The 20,768-nt window shown below is 34.2% G+C and overlaps 1 protein-coding gene across 7 annotated transcripts in view; it reads left to right on the forward strand.

The window, feature by feature from the left end:
* PPP3CB (protein phosphatase 3 catalytic subunit beta) overlaps positions 1-20,768 on the forward strand; it is a 47,011-nt gene that overhangs the window by 13,930 nt on the left and 12,313 nt on the right. For 5 of the 7 annotated variants that reach the window (XR_001522480.2, XM_033515664.1, XM_019007187.1 and 2 more), the window contains exons 4-12: positions 1,378-1,489; positions 2,346-2,491; positions 7,807-7,946; positions 8,042-8,119; positions 8,219-8,313; positions 9,812-9,937; positions 11,905-11,982; positions 16,433-16,517; positions 17,364-17,461. Coding sequence is in view for 6 of the 7 variants with exons in the window: in XM_033515664.1 (XP_033371555.1) it covers positions 1,378-1,489; positions 2,346-2,491; positions 7,807-7,946; positions 8,042-8,119; positions 8,219-8,313; positions 9,812-9,937; positions 11,905-11,982; positions 16,433-16,517; positions 17,364-17,461 (958 nt within the window). In the remaining variant the exon portion in view is untranslated. The remainder of the gene's footprint in view (positions 1-1,377; positions 1,490-2,345; positions 2,492-7,806; positions 7,947-8,041; positions 8,120-8,218; positions 8,314-9,811; positions 9,938-11,904; positions 11,983-16,432; positions 16,518-17,363; positions 17,462-20,768) is intronic. The other 2 variants (XM_015632545.1, XM_015632547.1) reach the window with 1 other exon arrangement.

A 20,768-nucleotide genomic window follows, 5' to 3' on the forward strand; every position in this document is an offset into this window, starting at 1 on the left:
AAGTCACAATGTAATGTTCTTTCATTTCTGCATTAAAGTGTTGCAGTTCTAACAGTGTGTGGGTGTGTGCTGTGAAAGGCATGCACAATGCATTTTGGGACTGTTAGAGATGGTAGATAAACAGGAGATGCAGCAAGAGCGATTGCCTCCAAGTCATCTTTAAGGAAAAATTTCAATAGACATTCCCTATTTATTAATTTGATCTTCTTTGCTGGTTTGTGATAATTACAAATAATATAATTGTCCTTGAAAAAGGCATTTACATATTAATTTTATATGTTAATATGTCAAAACCTGGTATGAAAGCTTTTCAACTGTTACACTTAAAAAAACTTCTGAACAGCTTTTCAACTGTTACACTTAAAAAAACTTCTGAACAAAGATTGGTTTTGCATATTTTCACTAAGGAGATAAAAATTCAGTAATTAATTTAGCTAAACTTCACATTAAAAGTTTTTGATGTGTTTCTCAATGTTTGCAGTGTTTTTTTAAAAATGTCCATTTGTTTTCTTTCTTCCTTTCATGTACTCTGCTTTTCTATGCAAAATAACTTTGAGGAATGGTAGCTTCAGGGTACCGGTATTGATTAAGAACAGTGATAGTAACAGCTTGCATGTGACTTCAATGAACTCCAAAATTTGTGGGGTTTTGAGATTTCTGTGCTCAGTTAATACAATAATTAGATTTGAAATTTATGAAATAGATTTTGGGCATTCAGAACTGCTGGGTAGTAACAGATTCTAAACTGAAAAAATTGTGCATGTTCTTAGCTCTTTTTGAGGGTTTGCTGCTGATGTTGCAGTAATAATGATAGATGGAAAATGACTGTAATTCTTTGACTTTGCTGCTTGTACACTGAAAAAGCAATTAGCTTCCCCAGTGTTTGGGAAAGGATAATTTACTCTGTCCGTTTGTAGTTTAAAAATTGTATCCAAATGATGTATCTAACCTTAAGGGAAATTATTTTGTCAGGGCTTTTTTTTCTAGTCTCTGTTAATAAATGTCTGCTTTTCTTCTTATGCCAGTGTTTAGAATCATAAATTATACCAGATTTTAGGCAGAAACACACAGAGTATTTGTCTAGATGAAAGAATTTTACAGTTTAATTCTGCTGTGTTTATTTTATTATTGAATATCCAGCAAACACAAATATTTTTTTTCAGCATTGTGTGTGGCTATTATTAGGAAAAGTAATAAGAAATTTGCATAACTCATGTCCAGAACTGGACTTGGGGAAATAATGCTATTTTAAAATGGCACATTAAGCAGTACCTGCTTTTTGAAACTGTTAACATCCTTACTCAGTGTTTCTTAGTAATAATTTTTAAAGTTCACATAGACTAGTGTATTTTACTGGTTATCCTGTTTTCTCAACAGTGTGTGCTCTACTTATGGGTCCTGAAAATTCTTTACCCAAGCACATTGTTTCTTTTGAGAGGCAACCATGAATGCAGACACCTAACAGAGTATTTTACCTTTAAGCAAGAATGTAAGTACTGTCTAAGAAAGTGAAATTAGTTACTTCCAACCTACTGATCTATAGTCTGTCATTGTTCTTGAAAGATGTTTGTCTATTAGTTTAATTAAGGCCTTACAAACATCTGGAGGCCCTATTGACTTCTGTAGAATTGCTTGCAATTCTACAATGTGGCCTTGGAGTACAAGAGGAGAGCTGGCTGTAAATATATATTGAGGAGTAAATTTTGATGTAACAATCTTGATTTTCAAGTCCTAGAGAGGACAATAATTTTGCTGTAGTCAGGAGTGCAGAGTAACTTGCAGAGCAGAGGTATAAAGCAAGCAAAAAGTCCCTATTGAAGAGTGATTTTTCCGTTTGGAGGATATATTTCAGCTATACTAGTAAGATAACTCTTTGGTGGTGTAAGCTACCTCTCCATTTGAAGATTGGTATAGGTATTGATCCTATGATAAATGGATCATTTGGCCTGGTAAAGCCTTCTTTGATGTAGATAAAAATGATGTAATCTATAATCAGTTCCTAGTTTTTCACTGTAAATTCACAAATTTCTTAGTAGTATTTTATACTGAAGTATGCTAGTTGTATAAAATATTAAATAATTCAGATAATTTTTTTTTAAACAAAAATAGTTTCTTCACACTTGAGCTAACAGAAGAAGTGAAAATGGTTTATAGTTCTGGAAGAAAATATGTCTTGGAAATGTGCTTGCTGTTGGGGTGTTTGGAAAACCTCATTTAAACCCCAAGATACTCATTGTTTTGGGTTTTTTAAGCATTCACTTTGATATATGTTCTTATAACCATGATCCACTAGATTACTTCATATATTACAGATTTTTTAATGATTTCTATTTTCTTTCTTGCAGGTAAAATAAAGTACTCTGAAAGAGTCTATGATGCTTGTATGGAAGCTTTTGATTGTCTCCCTCTTGCTGCTCTCTTAAATCAACAATTTCTTTGTGTTCATGGTGGACTTTCACCAGAAATTAATACACTAGATGACATTAGGAGAGTGAGTATTTCATGTATTTAAAAATAAGCAGAAATAGAGATATTTATATGATGCTATACAAAGTCATCTTTATGAAGTTGTCAGTACATTTTCTGTTCTTGTCTCTTGTTGAAGTGTAAATCAGGAACTGAAATGTAGGCTAAGCAGTATCATAATTAAAATCTCATGGATTATCTAGTGCATTTTCCATTCATAGGCTTCATTGGCATAGCTGGGACTGTTACAAAACACACACAAGAAAGAGCCCTCAAAATCCCCACACAGTGTTTTGAGACAGGTGGTGCATGTGAAGAGTTTCAAATCCAATCAAAATAATACATTGTATTTCTTTCTAGATAAGAGCTAGTGTTCTCACGGCTTCCAGGAGAAAACTTGTTGAAATTAATTGTAGTTTTAAAATTGTTTACTGTATCTAACTTTATTTCAGTCATTCTCAAATTTCTTTGAAAATTTTTTACTGTCTTAAATATGTGGGTTTTATTTTTGACAAAGTGAGATATTGCAATATTTAACAGAAATTCAGATTGCTATTTAAAATGGCAGATTTAGTAGGTATTTGAGTAGCAGTTGAGGAGTACTTCTCACTGTATCCAATGTGCTGAGTATATTAATAATAAGAATTTAAAAGTTCTTTTAAAATCATACAATAGAAACACTAAATAGTGGTGTGCAATTTAAAGGGCAGAAGACTGTGATGACATGAGGTATCTGTTTCTAATAACGTGGTTTCTACTTGCATGGATGACTCGTCAGGTGGAGATGGTATCAGATAGGAATTTTCAAAGACTATTGCTTTCCTTTTTGCATACTTCTTTAGACTTCCTGAAGTTAACTTAGCTGACATCTGCTGCACTTGGAAATCAAAACCATTCCTGTTATGATTAGGCACAGCTAAAATGTAGATGATTTCATCTTAAAATATCTGTTGGTGGTTCTAAGAAAGCTTTGGGATTATAGGTAAGGATGGAAGAAAGAACATGGTTTATCCACACATGGAAGAAGATACATGGGGACCTGTTTGTAAAAAGATGTCAATGTCACAGAGAAAGTAAAAGCATGCTTCTAAATTGCTTTTATAGTGTATAAAAGTATGTATTGCAGCCTATTTTGTCCTTTTATCTTCGTTAATTACATTTCCCATTTTCTTAGAATTTTCACCTTTATTTGTGTTTCATTTTTCTTTTTGACCTCTCCTTAAATTTATAGGCAGTGTAGTTGAATCTCAAATTTTAATTCACTGTATTTATTCACTAGGGATTTTTGACCATTTCAGAGCCTCAAATGTCAGTTTATTTCACTTACAGATATTACACTGCCAAGCAGAGTGATATAAGAGGAGAAGAAAATGGTAGAAACAGAGAGGAAGTATATTTACAAGATCAGTGTAAGTGGGAAAATGTAGTGAGGCACATTGCATTGTCAAAGCAAATACTAACGTTACAGAAATCCAAATGCATTGTGCAGAGAAAGGAAAATAAGAAAGCTAAGAGACTAAACAGTGCCATTCTCACAAAGCCTTAACGCTTTTCACTATACAGATGAAAAGAAGCATGGCCAAAGCTTTTTGGAAAGGAATGTAAAGAAAACATATTCTGGAAAAACACTTTGGAAAACCACTGTCATAACAGGATTGTGATTCATTTTTCTGTTAGTCTCAGTCTTGCAGTTAATCAGGTTTCAAAGTGTCAAGTAAATTTAACTGAAAGGTAATCGCTTGTCCTGGCCTGTACTTTCAGATGTACTTTTGTAATGTTACAGGCTACATTAGGGTGAAATGTTTATATGCATATATGAAAATCTGCATTGTATTTTGTTCTGATGAAAAACACATTTATAAATGTAAGGCAGTGTTAATAGAACTGTTCCTTGGGCCTTTTCTGTTTTAAAGAATCATCTGATAACCTGAAAAAGGCGCTAGTCGTGGATTGGCAGCCGCTTCAATAGCTGCATTAGAGTCTGACACGCACTGATATTTTCAATGTATTCAAATTAAATGAGTGATGTGAAAGGCTTATTTTATATCTAGGGAAAAATCATATACTTGGCGCACAAATGTGGTGTGTGAAATTACTTCTGTAAGCAATCAAGACAATTGTATAATATTCTAGGTTTATTTATTCCTTCTGGTTTATTAGCAGAAGGTCTTACTAAGGAGAGGTCTTTGCTGCAAGGACATAATTATCTGGCATAAAAGGGAAATCACAGCTCTATAAATAGTGCAGGAATCACCTAAGAAAAAAAAAGAACAATTCTGTGCAAGGTGCAATTTCTTCTGGATGAAGTCTTTCATCAGTATTGACATGGAGGGATGTGATTAAACTATACCATTTAAATTATTATTTTTGCTGTCATAAATTTACTTCCAGAAGAGGACAGCTATGATTCTAGGCATGACAGTGAATCCTAACTGGAAAGGTTGTTCTAGGTACTTCATGTTTCTGCCAAAATGGAAGTTTGTGAAACTTGGAGTAGTCTGATTTTGATTTTACTAATAACAGTTCCACAAATGTTCTGATTGTCTTGGTAAAGAGTGTCTCTTTCAGACACATGTCCATCAACTTAGAGATGATGTTTAGTTGACTTCATTTACACTGCGAAGACTTCTCCTGAAACAAAATGCCAGGAATTGTGATTTTTAAACCTAGCATTTTAGAAAGAAGGAAGTATCCGGGTAAGATTATGGGGACACCAAAAAAGAGACAAAGAATTTTTTTTCTCATTTACAACAGGTGGTCCCTCTTTTGTTTAGCTTTTGGTGATAATAAAACTTGGTCACCAAATTGCCTTGAAGTATATGGCAGCAGAACTGGCAATCTGTCTTTGTAATACCTAGCTTCCTTTCTGTGGCCTGCTGAAATTTCCTTTTGTTCAGTAATAAGTAAGATAACTGCCACTCTTCACTGGCCTTCGTGTTGTTCTTTAGGCTTTATTAGGTGATAGTTCTCAAGAAAATTAGGACAGATTAATTAAAACTGGTGTCTGTGTGTGAAACTTCTGTGAAGGTCTTTTGCTTCTAAAGTAAAATTGTTTTAATTTGCTGTACCTTAATCTGTCTCTCAGGTTTTGGTACTTCTGAATTGGAACATCCATGTGGAGGTATAATACATGTCACTTTAGTTGTCCTGACTGCATAGTACCTAGAAAATAATTTAGATTTAAATGTTTTACAAAAAACATATTTAAAATGTATATTTATACATTAAAAATTTTATTAATGTATTTTAAAAATATACTACATAGTTTTGTTTCAACAGGAGGCATATTGATTCTTACTCTTGAAAATTGTCTTTCTCAGTTACCTTAAATCATATTTAGAAAAATGTTGAGCCGGTTCGTATTGAGATTCTGTTTCACTATAGTCAAAGCACATTCAGAAATAGTTAAATCAGTAACAAGTATTTTGAATTTACTCGTGTCCTTTAACTTTCTTGCTGTGCCAGTAATGGATAAACCCTTAAATTGATAATTCTGATTTGATGTATGCAGTCTGGGTTGAGTAGCTTGAAATGACATTTCCTTAAATTTTGAGATATCTTGAGAACTGTGCCAGTTAGTAGACTGTCTAGTGAAGAAGAAACTGATTTGGTGTGTATGTAAGTATATGTAGTATATGTATAAGTGTATGTAAGTATATTTATTTTTTACAAACTGACCTTACTTCCGGAAATAGCTGCATTATTGTTTTAGTGCTATGAAAAATTAGTTTGGGAGAGAGGTGTGTTAATTGCAGGCAGCCAAAACTTATATTTATAATGTCTCTATTTGGCTAAAGTCATAAGGAAAATCCTTGAAGAGTAAAGAAAAATTTATAGAAATGTTTTTTAGACTTTCAGCCTTCTGTATTACAGGAAACATCAATCAGCAAACAGTTGAAACTTCCTTGTCTGAATGCCTCTGTTAGCTTCTGGACCCAAATTTATTGCTGGAGGTTTAAAAACTTGATGGTTTAATCTACAGAAATTCAGGTACTTACAGAAGTTGATGGACTGACTTCTTCAATCTGGAAGAAATACTCCATACCAGGTTTATCATCCAGTGTGGGAAATGTTAAACCACAGGATTTTTAATACTGAATAAATTCCAACAACAACTTCAGTTAATACCTGCCTTACTATTATCTGGCAGGAATCTGTAAAGATCTGGACCTCTCCACTTATGTTACAGGTGGCAGCCTCGGGAGCTCTGATTTTCCAGGGCATGAGAGAGCTTGGCACTACTGCTGGTTCCATATTTGAATGGATTCCTATGGAGCGTTAGACTCAAATTCACCAGGTGCTCACCAAACCTCCCTTCAAGCCTGTCATGAAGAGTTAAGTGTTCTCTAGTACCATCAAAGTCATCTTCTTTGGTATGGGAAGTGAAGTGAGATAAATGCACTGTCCATCAAAGAACCGTTCCTACATTTCTTGGATAAAATCATCTTGTGAACAAACTCCAGCTACATAAAGACCAAATAAACTTTACATTGAACATGGGATATCTACTTTCATTTCTGGGACATCAGAGATTGGTTGCCTGTAACTTACTTAAGCAGGGTATTTTCCTTTTACGTTAACAAATGCACTTAACTCCTTAACTTCTGCACTTTTGACTGTGGTTACTAGGAAAGTTGCAGGCTGCTAAAATAGGTGTTTCAAGTGAAAATCGGTAAAGAAGCAACAAGATAGAAAATGCAGACATCTCCCAAAATTCTTACGGCCCATTACATCAGGGATAGAGCTGAAAAATAAAGCTTGTATGGAAAAAATCTTAGACAGCTGGGCCAGTCACATCTTCATTACATTGTTAAATGATCCATTATGGAGACGGGTGTTTCAGGGTGGTTTTTTTTTTTTTCTTTTGTTGGTTTGGACTTTTAGGGTTGTTTCATAATATATATTTAGTCTCTTCTAGTTGGTGCTAATTATTCATGCTTTTCTTTTATAATTCCTGTTTTCTGTACTGTTTCTCTTTTCTAAATCCTTGTAGTGTCTCCAGATTGGTAGATGTGGCATGTGCATGAAAAAGGACCATTTTGTTCCTTGTTTGTATCTTGACCTTGTATTACACATATCCATCAGTCTGGAAGTTATCTCCCTTCTTTTTACAACTAATAAATCTTATTGCTCTTAACAGGTTTGGTTCTTTTGGCATGCCTGTGCCTTATTTCATGAGGAAGAGAGGAAAAACTATACAGAAACTACTTCTCTTTGATATGGTTGGGATTTATTCTAAAAGTTCTTGGTATTGATGGATATGTAGGTTAACAGATGTGTAAAACCTAATAATTTAATATTTAAAGAATATTTGTGCTGTTGCCTTTTCTTTCAAAACAGTTAGATAGATTCAAAGAGCCTCCAGCATTTGGACCAATGTGTGACTTACTGTGGTCGGATCCTTCAGAAGATTTTGGAAATGAAAATTCACCAGAGCATTTCAGTCATAATACAGTCAGAGGATGCTCATACTTTTATAGGTGAGAGTATGCTATCATCTAGTTGGGTGTTTTAGTACTGACTCCTGAATATTTTAAGAGAACATATTTTACTCATAATTGTTTTCATTTCACAGCTATCCAGCAGTTTGTGAATTTTTGCAAAATAATAATTTGTTGTCAATCATTAGAGCACATGAAGCACAAGATGCAGGGTGAGTACTTTGTATCTTTCAAGGAAATAGTCACAATGTGAAATAAAAATTAATTGTTTATTTTCTGTAAGATGTAATATAATATGTTTGGTTTTGCAGTTACAGAATGTACAGGAAAAGTCAAACTACAGGGTTCCCATCTTTAATAACAATTTTTTCAGCACCTAATTACCTGGATGTCTACAATAATAAAGGTAAGAACTTTTTATTAATAATTGTATGTTATAATAAAATAAAATTGTCTAACTAGATAATCTAATATCAACAGCTTTTTTGCCAGTTAAGAAACTAAAGGACAAAAAAATCTATTAATGAAAGTTATAAAGAAGAACCATAAATGGCAACCTCCTGTAAGAGGAGTCCCTTGAAGTATAAGTGTGGTCAGAGGTTTCCATTGAGAAAGTTGTTGCTATTTAGTATTTGTGATTATATCTATTGATACTGTCCAGTCAGGCAAGGTTTCCCTACTCTATGAGTTTTTGCTCCTCTGATTGTCTTTAGTGGGCAAGGAAGGTGGTTTGCATTGTGTGTTGTGGCATCTGAGTGTCCTAATTGTGATTATAATGCCCATAATGGCCACATACAGGAAATCAAGAAAGAGCAAGTATTGATCAAAATACTGATCACCATTGGAATTATTAAGGAAGGGGGTATAAAACAAGAAATCAATTTTTTTCCATCCTCTGCTGAGGTAGGGTTGAACAGGAGAAGCATGTTTAACAGTGTAGAGAAAGATTTACAAGTCAGAATTACAGAGAAGACCTTAGCTGTGAATTAGTATTATTCATAGATGAGAATTAAATTAAAGGAAATAAGAGATAAAGCCTACTGAAATTCAAGTACGTTGTTAAAGGAAGGCATTTCAAATATGTGATGAATGAATGATCTCCATATTTTCAAATAGTGTTCCTTTGAAACCAACACCTTTTTTCTATTAAATGCATTTTCTTCCACCCACCTATAAAGAACCACCCCCAGCCCATGCCACTTCTGTAGGTGAATAACTGTACACAGGAAAAGATGAGCTGTTGTTACTTCCACTGATTGCGAAGTAAGGGGGAAGTAAAAATATCTTCAACTGGCTTTTAAAATTTTTTTACTATCTCTATGGATACTGTGTTCATAGAACCCTTTTTCACATGAGCTATTCCCAGTCTGATGAAAGTGTATGTATAGAAAAATGTAGTTAACTGCTTGTTTAGCTTTAGAATGCTTCTGTTTTTCTGGCTTTTTTCTTTATGTTTTCTCTTTTCCTTCATCTTCTAAATGTCTATGGTTTTACTCCAGGTTTATAGCATGGGAAGACACTTAGGAAGAATAAAACCTGAGTTTGCATATTCTGAATATACTTCTGTTCTGCATTTGCTTTGTCAAAGTTACTGAAATTATATCTTTTCAGGACTTGTAAAAATCTTTGTTGATGTATTATCCTAAAATAGGATAATACAGACCTATATTGACATGTACCCAGTACCTTAAAGTGAAACATACACAGTAAAAATCCAAAAGTGCTCCATTAGTTACCTGTCTGTAAATACTGTAAAAGAAAGAGACTGGAATACCTCTGGGATTATTTAGTCTACAGTATAAATAGACCTAAGCCATGCCTTTGACTTTACATTTGTTGTACTCACAAGTTTTAAACATTCTTTTCTGAATGAAATGAAATGAAATGTCTGAATTTCATTTTAGCTGCTGTATTAAAATATGAAAACAATGTGATGAATATTCGTCAGTTCAATTGTTCTCCTCATCCTTACTGGCTACCAAATTTTATGGATGTTTTCACATGGTCTTTGCCATTTGTTGGAGAAAAAGGTTAGTAGATGTTATGCATCAACTAATATCCTTATTCCTCCCAGATTGATATTGGGGAGACTTTTGTTTTTTAAAATATATTTACCAATGAAAGGTGGATTGCATTATTTTTGTGTTGTTTTCTTGTTTAAGTCAAGGCAGTTAGAACTGCACCTAATATAGCTAAGATGTTAACAGAAATTATCATTTCCATTGAGGCTGTACATCTGCATTGTTAAGTAGTATCTTTGAACTGCATTTGAAATTAATATTTAAATTGTTCATATTCTACAAAATGCTATGTTATATACATTATTAATCCTGTGTAGTTTAGGTGTAAATTTATATTGAGATATTCGTGTAAAATGTTAACTTTCCTATATGGATATAACAGATTGACCTTCACTAAAGATAAGTTTTTCAGTCATAATTTTTCTTGTAAAAAAGATAATTTAGCACAGATCCTCCTTTTTTTTTTTTTTTTTTCTTTTCCCTCTAGAGATGATAACTCTGAATCTAGGACACTGGGGCCCCAAGTAGTCCTCAGTTGACAAGCAACGAGGTTAGAGGCTATTTGGGTCTGTTTAAAATCCTTCCATGACAGAAACTGCTCTTTTCATAAAAAGGGATCTGGAGAGCTCTTTACATTGCTTTGAAAATTTTGTTCTAATTTAGTTTAAATTTAATTCAAATAAAATAAATTTAAATAAATTTAAATAAATTTTAGGTTTCTTGCAGTTATATTTTTAAGGACATAAGCAAATCTAGAATCCTAGGTTTTTATGTTGTCTTAAGTAAGCAGTTTAATGCAAATAGTTTGGACACTTCTTACTGTGGTTAACCCACTCAACAAATTTTTTTATGTTTAAATGAAGGGACTTGACATTTGAAATATTTTGTTTATATATCTATCTTGCCTGATGATGCAGTAGATACTGTTTTCAACAGCAAAGGGTTGATACTGTGTATTTTGCTTTTGTTGTGTTGCTGGTAATGACATCCAGCAGCTTATTTAACTGTGTTTGAGTGTTTCATTGCCCTGCTCAGTGCTTCAGACTGCCAGAGTCATGGCCCTTGTAGGTAGCCTTGCCTTTGCACAAATGCATGCTTCCACTTTTGGTGAAGGATTTAGTGTCAATATTGTCTGATCTGCATTTATCAGATCAAAATCGTAATAATTTGGTTGAGTTTTTCTTTTACAATAGAGAGTAACTTTGTCCCCAAAAATGAAGAATACAACCATAGCAGATAACATAGGGGTTGTATGATCTAGTCATTTAAATAATGTAGGCAGCAGTTTACAGGGTTTTTAACCAATTGTCTTTTGTGTAGGTCTCTGAATACTCTTATGTAGAGGAAGGTTTGAATATTTTAAGAAAGAATCTGATATATGTCTGAAAGATTGAGTGGCAGAACAAGAATATTCCTGGCAAAAAATAATAAAAAAACTCGTCTCAAAAGGCTTTTATCCACTATGTTGATATATTTAAGGGGAGTTTGAAAAAACAAACTCCCATATTTATGTTCTAATACTTTTCTGCTTGAGTACTTCTGCTACATGCCTGCAGGTGTCAGAAGTAGAATAGCTTTTTCAATTCAAGCCTGAATTTGAGCAGTCAAAATTTTTCACATTTAAGTACAGTTTGCATAAAAACTAGTTCAAATACTTGACTTTTAAAGTAAAATGACTAATTTACAAGAAAAGTCTTCTTACCTAAAAGAGTTCCTTGTAAGAGAGGAGTGTTCTTCGTGTTGTTTGTTTAGTGTTTAGTTGTATAACTTATAGCTGCTTGTTTTTCTGAGCTTTTTTAATTCTGTGACATCTCACATCAAGAAAATCACTTACTTTGAAATGAGGTTACTGAGCAATGGCTGTGGTGTGAGAAGTTCATTCACTAGAGTTGCTTGTGACTAGCTATATCTTGTAAGCATGGAAATATTTTAAATTCTACACAGAATGAATTAAGGTTTATTTTTTTCCTGTACAGTAACAGAAATGTTGGTGAATGTTTTGAGCATTTGCTCTGATGATGAGCTGATGACAGAGGGAGAAGATCAATTTGACGGTAGGGTTTACTTTAAGATATGTAAATTTTCCTAATGGTAATAAGTTGTAAACAACAGTTAACTTAGATTGGTGTAATATTGCCTGGCTTTTGAACAAAACTTGCCTTCAAATTTTTCTGTAGAAAATGTTTTGGTGGGGCAGAAAAGGGAATTGCATTTGTGTTTGTGATGAAGAAGACGTAATAGTAACCTTTGCAAATCCTCATATGTAATTTTTATTTAAAACAAGCTTTTTGCATGTACTCATATCTGATTTCAATATAAAACAAACTTTTAGTGGGAAATTCTCCAAATATCTTGGCACTTAAAATTTGAAACATACTAATTTATTTTGCTACTGTTTAGAATAAATGTGTTATAGTACACTAAATTTCTTAATTATTGCCCTTCAATAACAGTTGATGCAGGAGAACATTAGATACAATATTTTTTATGGCAAAACACTATAAAGCCTGAAATGCAAGTTTAAGTCTGTGTTTGAGTTTAAAGGACTTGTATAGGTACATTGTATTACATGTGTTCATGTAATGAATTATAACATCTTGTCTCTTAAACTGTGATACAGTAGATTGTTAAGAGAGGTTTGTAGCATGATGATTAGGAAGCAACATTTGATATGAAGACCTTGCATATCACACTTTGTTTTGTTGGGCTTTTTACAGAGGTGCTTAATGTCACACCTAAACATTTCTCAGACTTGCTTCATTTCATCCAATAGCAACTGGTCTGGTGAATTGTTGTTGATAGGAGAGGAGGACAAAAACTTTCAGCAGCCTTTAAGGAACATGAAAGAATCATTTATAAAGGCATTAGAGACACAACCCCTTTCTTAGCATTTGATAACTACTGTGTTCAAATTGTGTTGTGCTAAGCAGCTGTGTGTTTTCCATTGGAGTGCATTGGCTCTGAGCCACTTCAACTTTGCTGCTATTTAGATGATTGCCAGGAATGTGAAAACGTGGAAGAGGTCTCAAAAGTGATCCTGCCAACAGTCAATCCTGGTTTTTATTCAAGTAACTCTACTAAACTGAACATAAAGCACTTGCACCAAGCAGGGTTAGCTGGTATTCTGAGGCGTTAGGATTTATGTTTTCCAGAGTAGTTGCAGTTGTGAGTTGATTGCATATGCCCTGTCTGTAGTTTCCTAATTTGAATTATTTTATTCTTCTGTCTCCTTTAAAAATTTCTTTGCTTAATGCATCTCTTATGCCACCTAGGTACTGTCTATGCTTTATCTTTCTATGTGGTTGGATTTTTTTTTTAACTGTTGACTTTCAAGCTTTCACTTGTTATTTGTCAAATTTTGGATATTCTCAACAGTTCCACTTCTTGTTTGATGAATGCATTTTCAAGTGTTGCAATTTTCCATTTTATTTTTTTCACATTTCTTCTCCATTCCTTCTTTATTACCACTGCCAAGTTAAATATCTTTTTTGTTTGTTTGTTTTTTTGTCTCACTCACCTTTTTCTCCATCGTTCACTTCCTTTTTTTCTGGACTCTCCATCTGAAGAGCGACTCATATATGGCAATAAAAAAGGTACAGACCAGACAGAGTAGGAATGTTTTGAAATATGACTTCACAGAACCTGACAGTATAAAGTATTAATGAGAAAATACCTTTCTATTGACAGTTATTATGTAGTATTTTATTATTATTAACCATTTTAATAGGAATTTATAAACACTTGTGTATTTTGTTATCAGAAGTCATACTTCAAGACATCTGTCTTTCTGTGCATGAATTTTTTTCCTCCTTTCTTCATTCCTTTTTTTGTAGAACTTCATTCTTTTACCAACTTCTAAAATTTTATCTTTGGTCCTGCATGTGTAGGGAGTTGTCTGTCTTGCTCTTTAATACTTTCCTCATGGGCTGTTTTTTTAAGGTGGTGCATGGAATGTGTTTATAAAATGTTCCAAAATCTGGTTTGTGTAGTACATTTTGTCTTCTTTACTGAGATGTCAAAAAAGTACTTTTTGATTCTCTGTGCTATTTTGAAGATGGCCAGATGTAAATTGTAAAAAGAAGCCTACTTACTAACTTAAATTCATGGTCCATCACTTGTTTTTCAGAAATCACAGGGTAGATAGTTCTGTACAGAGAAATTCTTCTGGCTACTACTTGCCTAATAATGATTTTTCTCTCTGTATAAATTTGTTGGTTCCAGAGAATATTTCTAATACTTATGCATTAGATTATTACTAATGCATTAAATTATAGATATATTTCCAGAAGTTATGTTTGGGGCATAATATGTCAGCGTTTCAGAATTTGTTTCTTGTGCAGGCATTGGGAAATTTGGAATTGGGAAAGTTCTTTGTTATATCTCCTATAATTTAGGGTGTAATCAAGACATTCTTTTGCAAACAGATGTCATTCTCTTAAGTAACCAGGATTCAATGGCCCCATTAGTGCAGTGCTGCAGCCTGGAGTAATGAATTCGGCTTTTTTGCCTTGGCTGTGTTGCTTCTGGAGGGCCAGGACAATGAGAAATCATCTTTAAAAAGAAAAATCCCAACAAGCAAACAAAATCCCCTCAAACATTCCAAACACCCCAAAGCAACTTCTCTCATTTTAAAGCACAGGGATTAGCACTGCCTGAAGTTTTTCCAGTTGGCACATTACAGCTTGGCATCAGTGAAGCCTGCAAACTGGTGTGGGTAGAAGGAAAATTGAGGAACTTAGAGAAATATTTTATTTCCTCCTTAGCCCTGATCTTTTCAAACTCTAAAAGACCCTCCTTCTCATTCCAGATTCTCAAGTGGCTATTCAGTTGTGTTCAAAAGGGGAAAGCAAAAATTTCTAGAACTTTAAAAATTAAAAGTTAAGATTTCAAGGAAATTGTTTTCAGTTAAAATTGAATGTTTCATACTATCCTACTCCAAGTTTTTCTTGTTTTGTCACTTTTGCCACCTGTTTTGTCACTTTTTTAGTTTGCTGTCTGTTAAAATTGTAACTTTGTCTAAAAAAAACTTTACTCAGTAGTCCCTGGCTTTTTCATTTTGTTTATGTGAACTGGCAGGTATTTGTCATACCCCAAGATTCTGCCATTGTGTTCTTACCAAGGTTGTCTCTTGCCTGTGTTTTTAATTTGTCATTACGCCTTTTCTGTCTTGCGTGGTGGTGTTGTTGTTGTTTGCCCCAACATGCTTTATCTTCTGTGTTTTATTTGATTTGGTGTTCAGGGTAGAAAGTCTCCCCACTCTTGTGCCACAGAAGGCCTTGTGTCCGTGCAGCTGTGGCTGTTGTGTCTGAACCCTCAGGGGGAAGCCCCATGCTATGAGTAGGGATGGAAAACAGCTTCTTTCACAGCTTCTTTTTTGAATGCAAGTATGCGAGTTTTGAACATGTGGCTCTTCTGCCCACTTCTGTGGTCCTCTCTTCTACATTCTTGCAATTTAGTTGGCAACTTCTTATCATTTACTTTTCTCCCAAGACTGAACAACACCGTACATGGAAGTTCTGGAATACCTAACAGACCTGTCTGAGCATGTTCACTCTTGGTTCCCTGTGGTTCAATTCACAGTATGACTGAGTTACCGTGGTGTGATTAATGCCCTCCTTTCCCAGTGGCTGAGGAGAAGTAAGGATTTTGGTTTTGGTACCTCCTCATCTGCCTCTACTGTTTTAATGAAATTGAGGGGTTGGCAAAGGGAAAATAAGAGGAAGGGAAGGATCACTTTTATACATTGGAACAAACCAGCAACGCTTAGTGTTGGAGAAAGGTGCTTCAGTTTTCATGCCAAGGCAGGCAAAGGTGGCTCTCCTTCCCAATCACAAGCCTCCTTTCAGAGTTTTGTCTTCACTTCTGTCTGTCACGAGTGGTATCACTCTGCCCTGTGGAGTGTGCAGTATTTCTCCAGATCTTTGGTATTTTTAATTTCTGCAATGATGCAAACCTAAGATGACGTGGAACAGAGTTAAGTGGTAAGAAAGGTACCACTGCAATTTTTTGCTTGTTTATTTTCTGGGAAGTTCTCATGGAGTTGTGTTTTGTGTAGCTGACATAAAAACAAGGACACCACTGTTTTCTCTTGAATAGCTGTGTAATAATTAGAAAATCTTTATTTTTTGTGGCTTTAGTATCTCTTTGGCTTCTGTATTGGGTTGCTTGCCTACATCTTGATATACACGTCAGTACAAGTATAAAATTTAGGCAAATGAGTTATGATAGTTACTACACTGTAGTAGTCGTAGTTCAGATGTTTACTAGGTTCAGAAAACATTGATCAATCTAAACTTTTTTGTGTGTGTTTTGTGGACACAGGTGATGGTGGTTTTACTGGCATTCTGAAGCTCTAATTTGATAACACTGTGCCCTTAATTGTTTGGGTACTGACCTCCTGTGAAGAGTACTGAACTTAAACAGTTGTGTTAAATTTGATGCACTTTAAAAAATGGCCTTCTAAATACTCATGAGCTTGAGACTCTTTTCTATTTCTATTGAAAGTAGGTACAGCTGCCGCACGGAAAGAAATAATCAGAAACAAAATTCGTGCAATTGGCAAGATGGCAAGGGTCTTCTCTGTTCTCAGGTACTTGCATGATTTCTCCATTCCTAGACCCCTGTGCAAGGTAAACATCTCTGTTTCAGGGTAATGAATGCCGAATATTTTTCAGGGAGATCACAGTGCACCAGAATCTTGTTTGGCATATTGGTGCACCCTGTTGATGTTGGAATTTTTGGTTAAAGAATATTTTCAAGTTTTTTTTGCAGCATGTTTCAAGAAATTAAAGAACACGATCTTCAGTTTACATGCTGTTTGTCCAGCTGTTAACTAAGAGTGTTGGAAAGGCAATACCAGATAGACTGAAATCGAGGGTGTAATGGAGGATGTCAGGACTGACTCTAAATTTCTGACATACCAGGAGCTTGAGGAGTAGAGGGGTTTTGTTTCCAGTTTTGGTTTGTTTCTTTTCAGCTATTTAAAAAATACCCCATCCTCTTTAAATGTAGAGATGTTGTCATCCTATTTACCCAGTATATCTGTTTTTCCACAGAACATAATTGCTCAAATAGGGATGATTTTTTAAAGTTGTTATTTCCCAAAGTAGAGACATTTAAAACAAAATTAGGGTTTGTTTTATGGCAGTGAGATATTTTCAGTATCTCATGAGGCATTCAGTGCTCATTTCAAAGCTAATGAACCTGCATGTGAATAACTGCTCAGAATTATAACTCCTAGGCAGAGGAAAGACAGGTATGGAACAGAATTATTTTTGCCTTTTAAATTCTTGGAATTTGAATTTACATTCAGTCTTGACATGCCTAAAACACAGCAAAACTAGGCTCTCCCTTTCCCCATCTATTATTTTACTTCAATGCAAGTTTTCATGCACAGGTATTTAAGGTTTTGTTACTGTTTTTTTTTTTCACACAGGGAGGAGAGTGAAAGTGTGCTGACACTCAAGGGTTTGACTCCCACTGGAATGTTACCTAGTGGAGTGTTGGCTGGAGGACGACAGACCCTGCAAAGTGGTAATGATGTTATGCAACTTGCTGTGCCTCAGATGGACTGGGGCACATCTCACTCTTTTGCTAACACCACACATAATGCATGCAGGGAATTTCTTATGCTTTTCAGTTCTTGTCTTAGCGGCTGATACAAGCATAGTGTTATGTGTTAATCAGGCAATGTGAAATGGATACTTAACCAGGGTATAAAACTAAAAGCCAATTAGTTCAGCAGTGTCAGGCTGTTTTTCAGACTCTGAGCTTCCTTAGTTTACAGTTTTTCAGGTGGGGTGACCTTATAGATCTCGTATTGAGGCATTTAATCATTACAGATACAAAAATGGCAGTGTAATTTTACATCATTACCTGTGTGCTCTCCATTAAAATGGTTTTCTTATAGCCGTGTTAGTATTTTCATTGACAATGCCAAATACTTGTTGATATTAATATTAACAAACAGCTACAGACTGCATAGTTCCATATTACACTCCATTGACAGATTGGAATGTGCTACGTTTTGTACCCTGGTAATTAATGCCAAAGTTTGTTCTCTATGTTGTTTGTCAAATGTTCTATGTATAATTGACCTCCCTGAATTGTCCTTGTAACATGCTGTTTCCTTCCTCTGCAGATGTAGCTGCTTTCTTAGATCTGTCTGTCTCTCTCTAGGTATAGATGTATGTCTGTATAAGTGTTAAAATTAAACCACTATCCCAGACACTTGTCTGTCTCTTGATGTAGAAGCAATGTTGTAGCACCTTGTTTTTGAGGTTTGCTGCATTTGCTGCTGCACATTGTCTGTGCATTCTGAACAATACTGTACTTGAAAACTATTCCATCATTTGTTATAAAATCAGTTGAGAATAAAGGGATTGAATTTAAAACTTGTAAATAAATCAAAATAAAAGGGTGTTATTAAGTGTGCATATATATTTTTTTGCATGAAAATAAAAAGAACTCTATACAATATACCTGTAATCTGGCTCATTGAATATTTTGTAAAACGTTTTTATTCTTTTTTTTAGTTTGTTGAATCATTGGATCATATTTTTCACAAGGCCCATTATGATTAAGTAGGATTAGGGAGGATGCTATGAGCTTGTACCAAGTGTATTAAAAGAATGAAGTCCACGTTTTCTGCTCACAGTGGTGAATAACTGAAAAACACCAGTCGGAAACTGGACTTCATATCAGCAGCACTCTTAACATATTGGCCACCTTCAGGCTTTACTAGGAAGTATAAAACTTTAGCATGGGAACACTGAATTTTATAACTATTGAAAGATTGTGATATGTGAATACCACTTTTTACACAATCTATTTTCCAAGAGTAGCTGCTTTTCTCATTTCATGATTTGGACTGTTTATTTGAATTCCTTATATTTTCTATGTAGTTTTTTGAAAGCCTTTCACTACATTTTCTATTCAACTATCAAAGCTTGTTTTTAATAGCTTTGAAACACAAATGTCACATTTTAAATCATTTTTCAGTGGACATATAATGTCTACAAGTAAGTTTATATGTCCAGTGTATGTATGTGATTGTTTTGTGAATGTCTATAACAAGAAATGGTGTATGTTTCCTAATCCATTCAACTATTCCAAAAGCATATGTTCTACCTTTAACTTTCATTGTTTAATAAGAAATTTTATTATGCTTAAAAAATGAGTCTGCATTCCTCTCACTCATTTAACAAATTTTTATCCATGTTGCATTACAAATACCAGAGAGGATCAAACTGACTAGAAAATCTTTTTTACATAAAGGATATGACTTTCTACCATTACTGAAAATGTGGGACATTTGGAAAATATGCAAAATCCATTCTGGTTTTTTTGTGGGTGTGGGTTTTTTCTTGACTAAAATTTTTGATGGCAATATTCCCTGATGCACTGCATTAATATACCTCATTTGTTTTAGTTATGTTGACTGTTTAAAAAAATCATGCCAATTGTTAGTTCTTAAACGGAAGTAACTTCTTTTTACTAATAAGCATGTTACCGTTTCAGTCTTAAAAGAGTAGTTTACAAATTATAATGCTCAATTGCAAAGGTAGAAGTAAAGCAAAATTAAATAAAACTTCACTAACTGACCATTTTCTAAACCATTGTAGTATCAGAGAATTTATATTCTTGACAAAAATATGGTCACTGGTAGTATAGTAGGATTCTTACTACAAATATTTAATTACTCTTTGAAGTATTTTCTACTATGTTGATCAGTATATTATCAATAATTTAAACTAGTCTAGGCTTGCAAAAATAAAAGGATGTAATATTAATTGAAGTAAATTTTTTATTCTGTTGTTGGCTTAAAATTACACAGAACTGACCAGTATGCCCTAGGTTTTAGTCTTACAAATGCTCATTTTTCAATGGCACACTGGTTGCTGCCAAATCTATAAGCAGCTTTGAAAGTTATAAGAAATTGGAGTGTATATCTACATTTCTCTAGAGAGGTGGGCTGAAATTATTTTACCAGGGCAAATAGATTTACACACATAAGCAATTTTTGCATATATACTTATTATAGCTCTTAATGTCATTAACATTTTCCATACGGGATCTTAGCAAATGCCACTGTTCTGTCTGGATTTTGTTGAGCCCAGCTGCTGTGTTTGTGAGCTGCTGGCCCTTCTCCTCCTCCTCCTCCTCCTTCTTGGAGCAGTGGTGCCCAGTGGCTTTGCCATCCCTGGGCAGCACTGGGCCAGATCCTCACTGCAGCATGTGGGGAATGGCAAATGCAGACCACAGTGAAGGGCTTAAACAAAGACAACTCAGTTCAAAAGCATAATTCTGGAGAAAAATGCAAGCCTACATCCTAAGGGAGATGTCAGTGTATGGGGTTTTTTTCTTTTTCATGAATATCTGGATATATTTTTTAAAAATGAATCATAGCTTTCTTTTGGATAGCTATAATGTTGTTAGGATAAAAAAAGACCTTGGGAAATCATGGTCGTTGTATATTTCTAAATTTTTTTAAGGTAAATTTGGTTTTTATTATTTTTGTTGCTTGCCTTATAGTAGCTGAAATAATAAAAATCATATTAAGAACTGTTATGTAAAATAACATTTCCTAGTGACATATTTTGTGAATTAATCAAGAAAATTAGCTTCCAAATTGAGCCAACATCTGCTAAAAACTGACCAAACACCTAGAGCTTTATTCAGTAACATACTAAACACAAGTCTAAATTAAAAATTTTAACTACTTCCATGGGCATCAGTTGAACCACTGCCCCTGCTATTTGAAAGCAGTTAAGGTAGTTTTTCGTATTTATGTTGAAAATTGACAAGGATTTTCTATCACATCGATCCATTGGGTCAAGAG

Source organism: Parus major, chromosome 6, assembly GCF_001522545.3.
Source record: "Parus major isolate Abel chromosome 6, Parus_major1.1, whole genome shotgun sequence".
In the NCBI taxonomy this organism is placed as follows: domain Eukaryota; kingdom Metazoa; phylum Chordata; class Aves; order Passeriformes; family Paridae; genus Parus; species Parus major.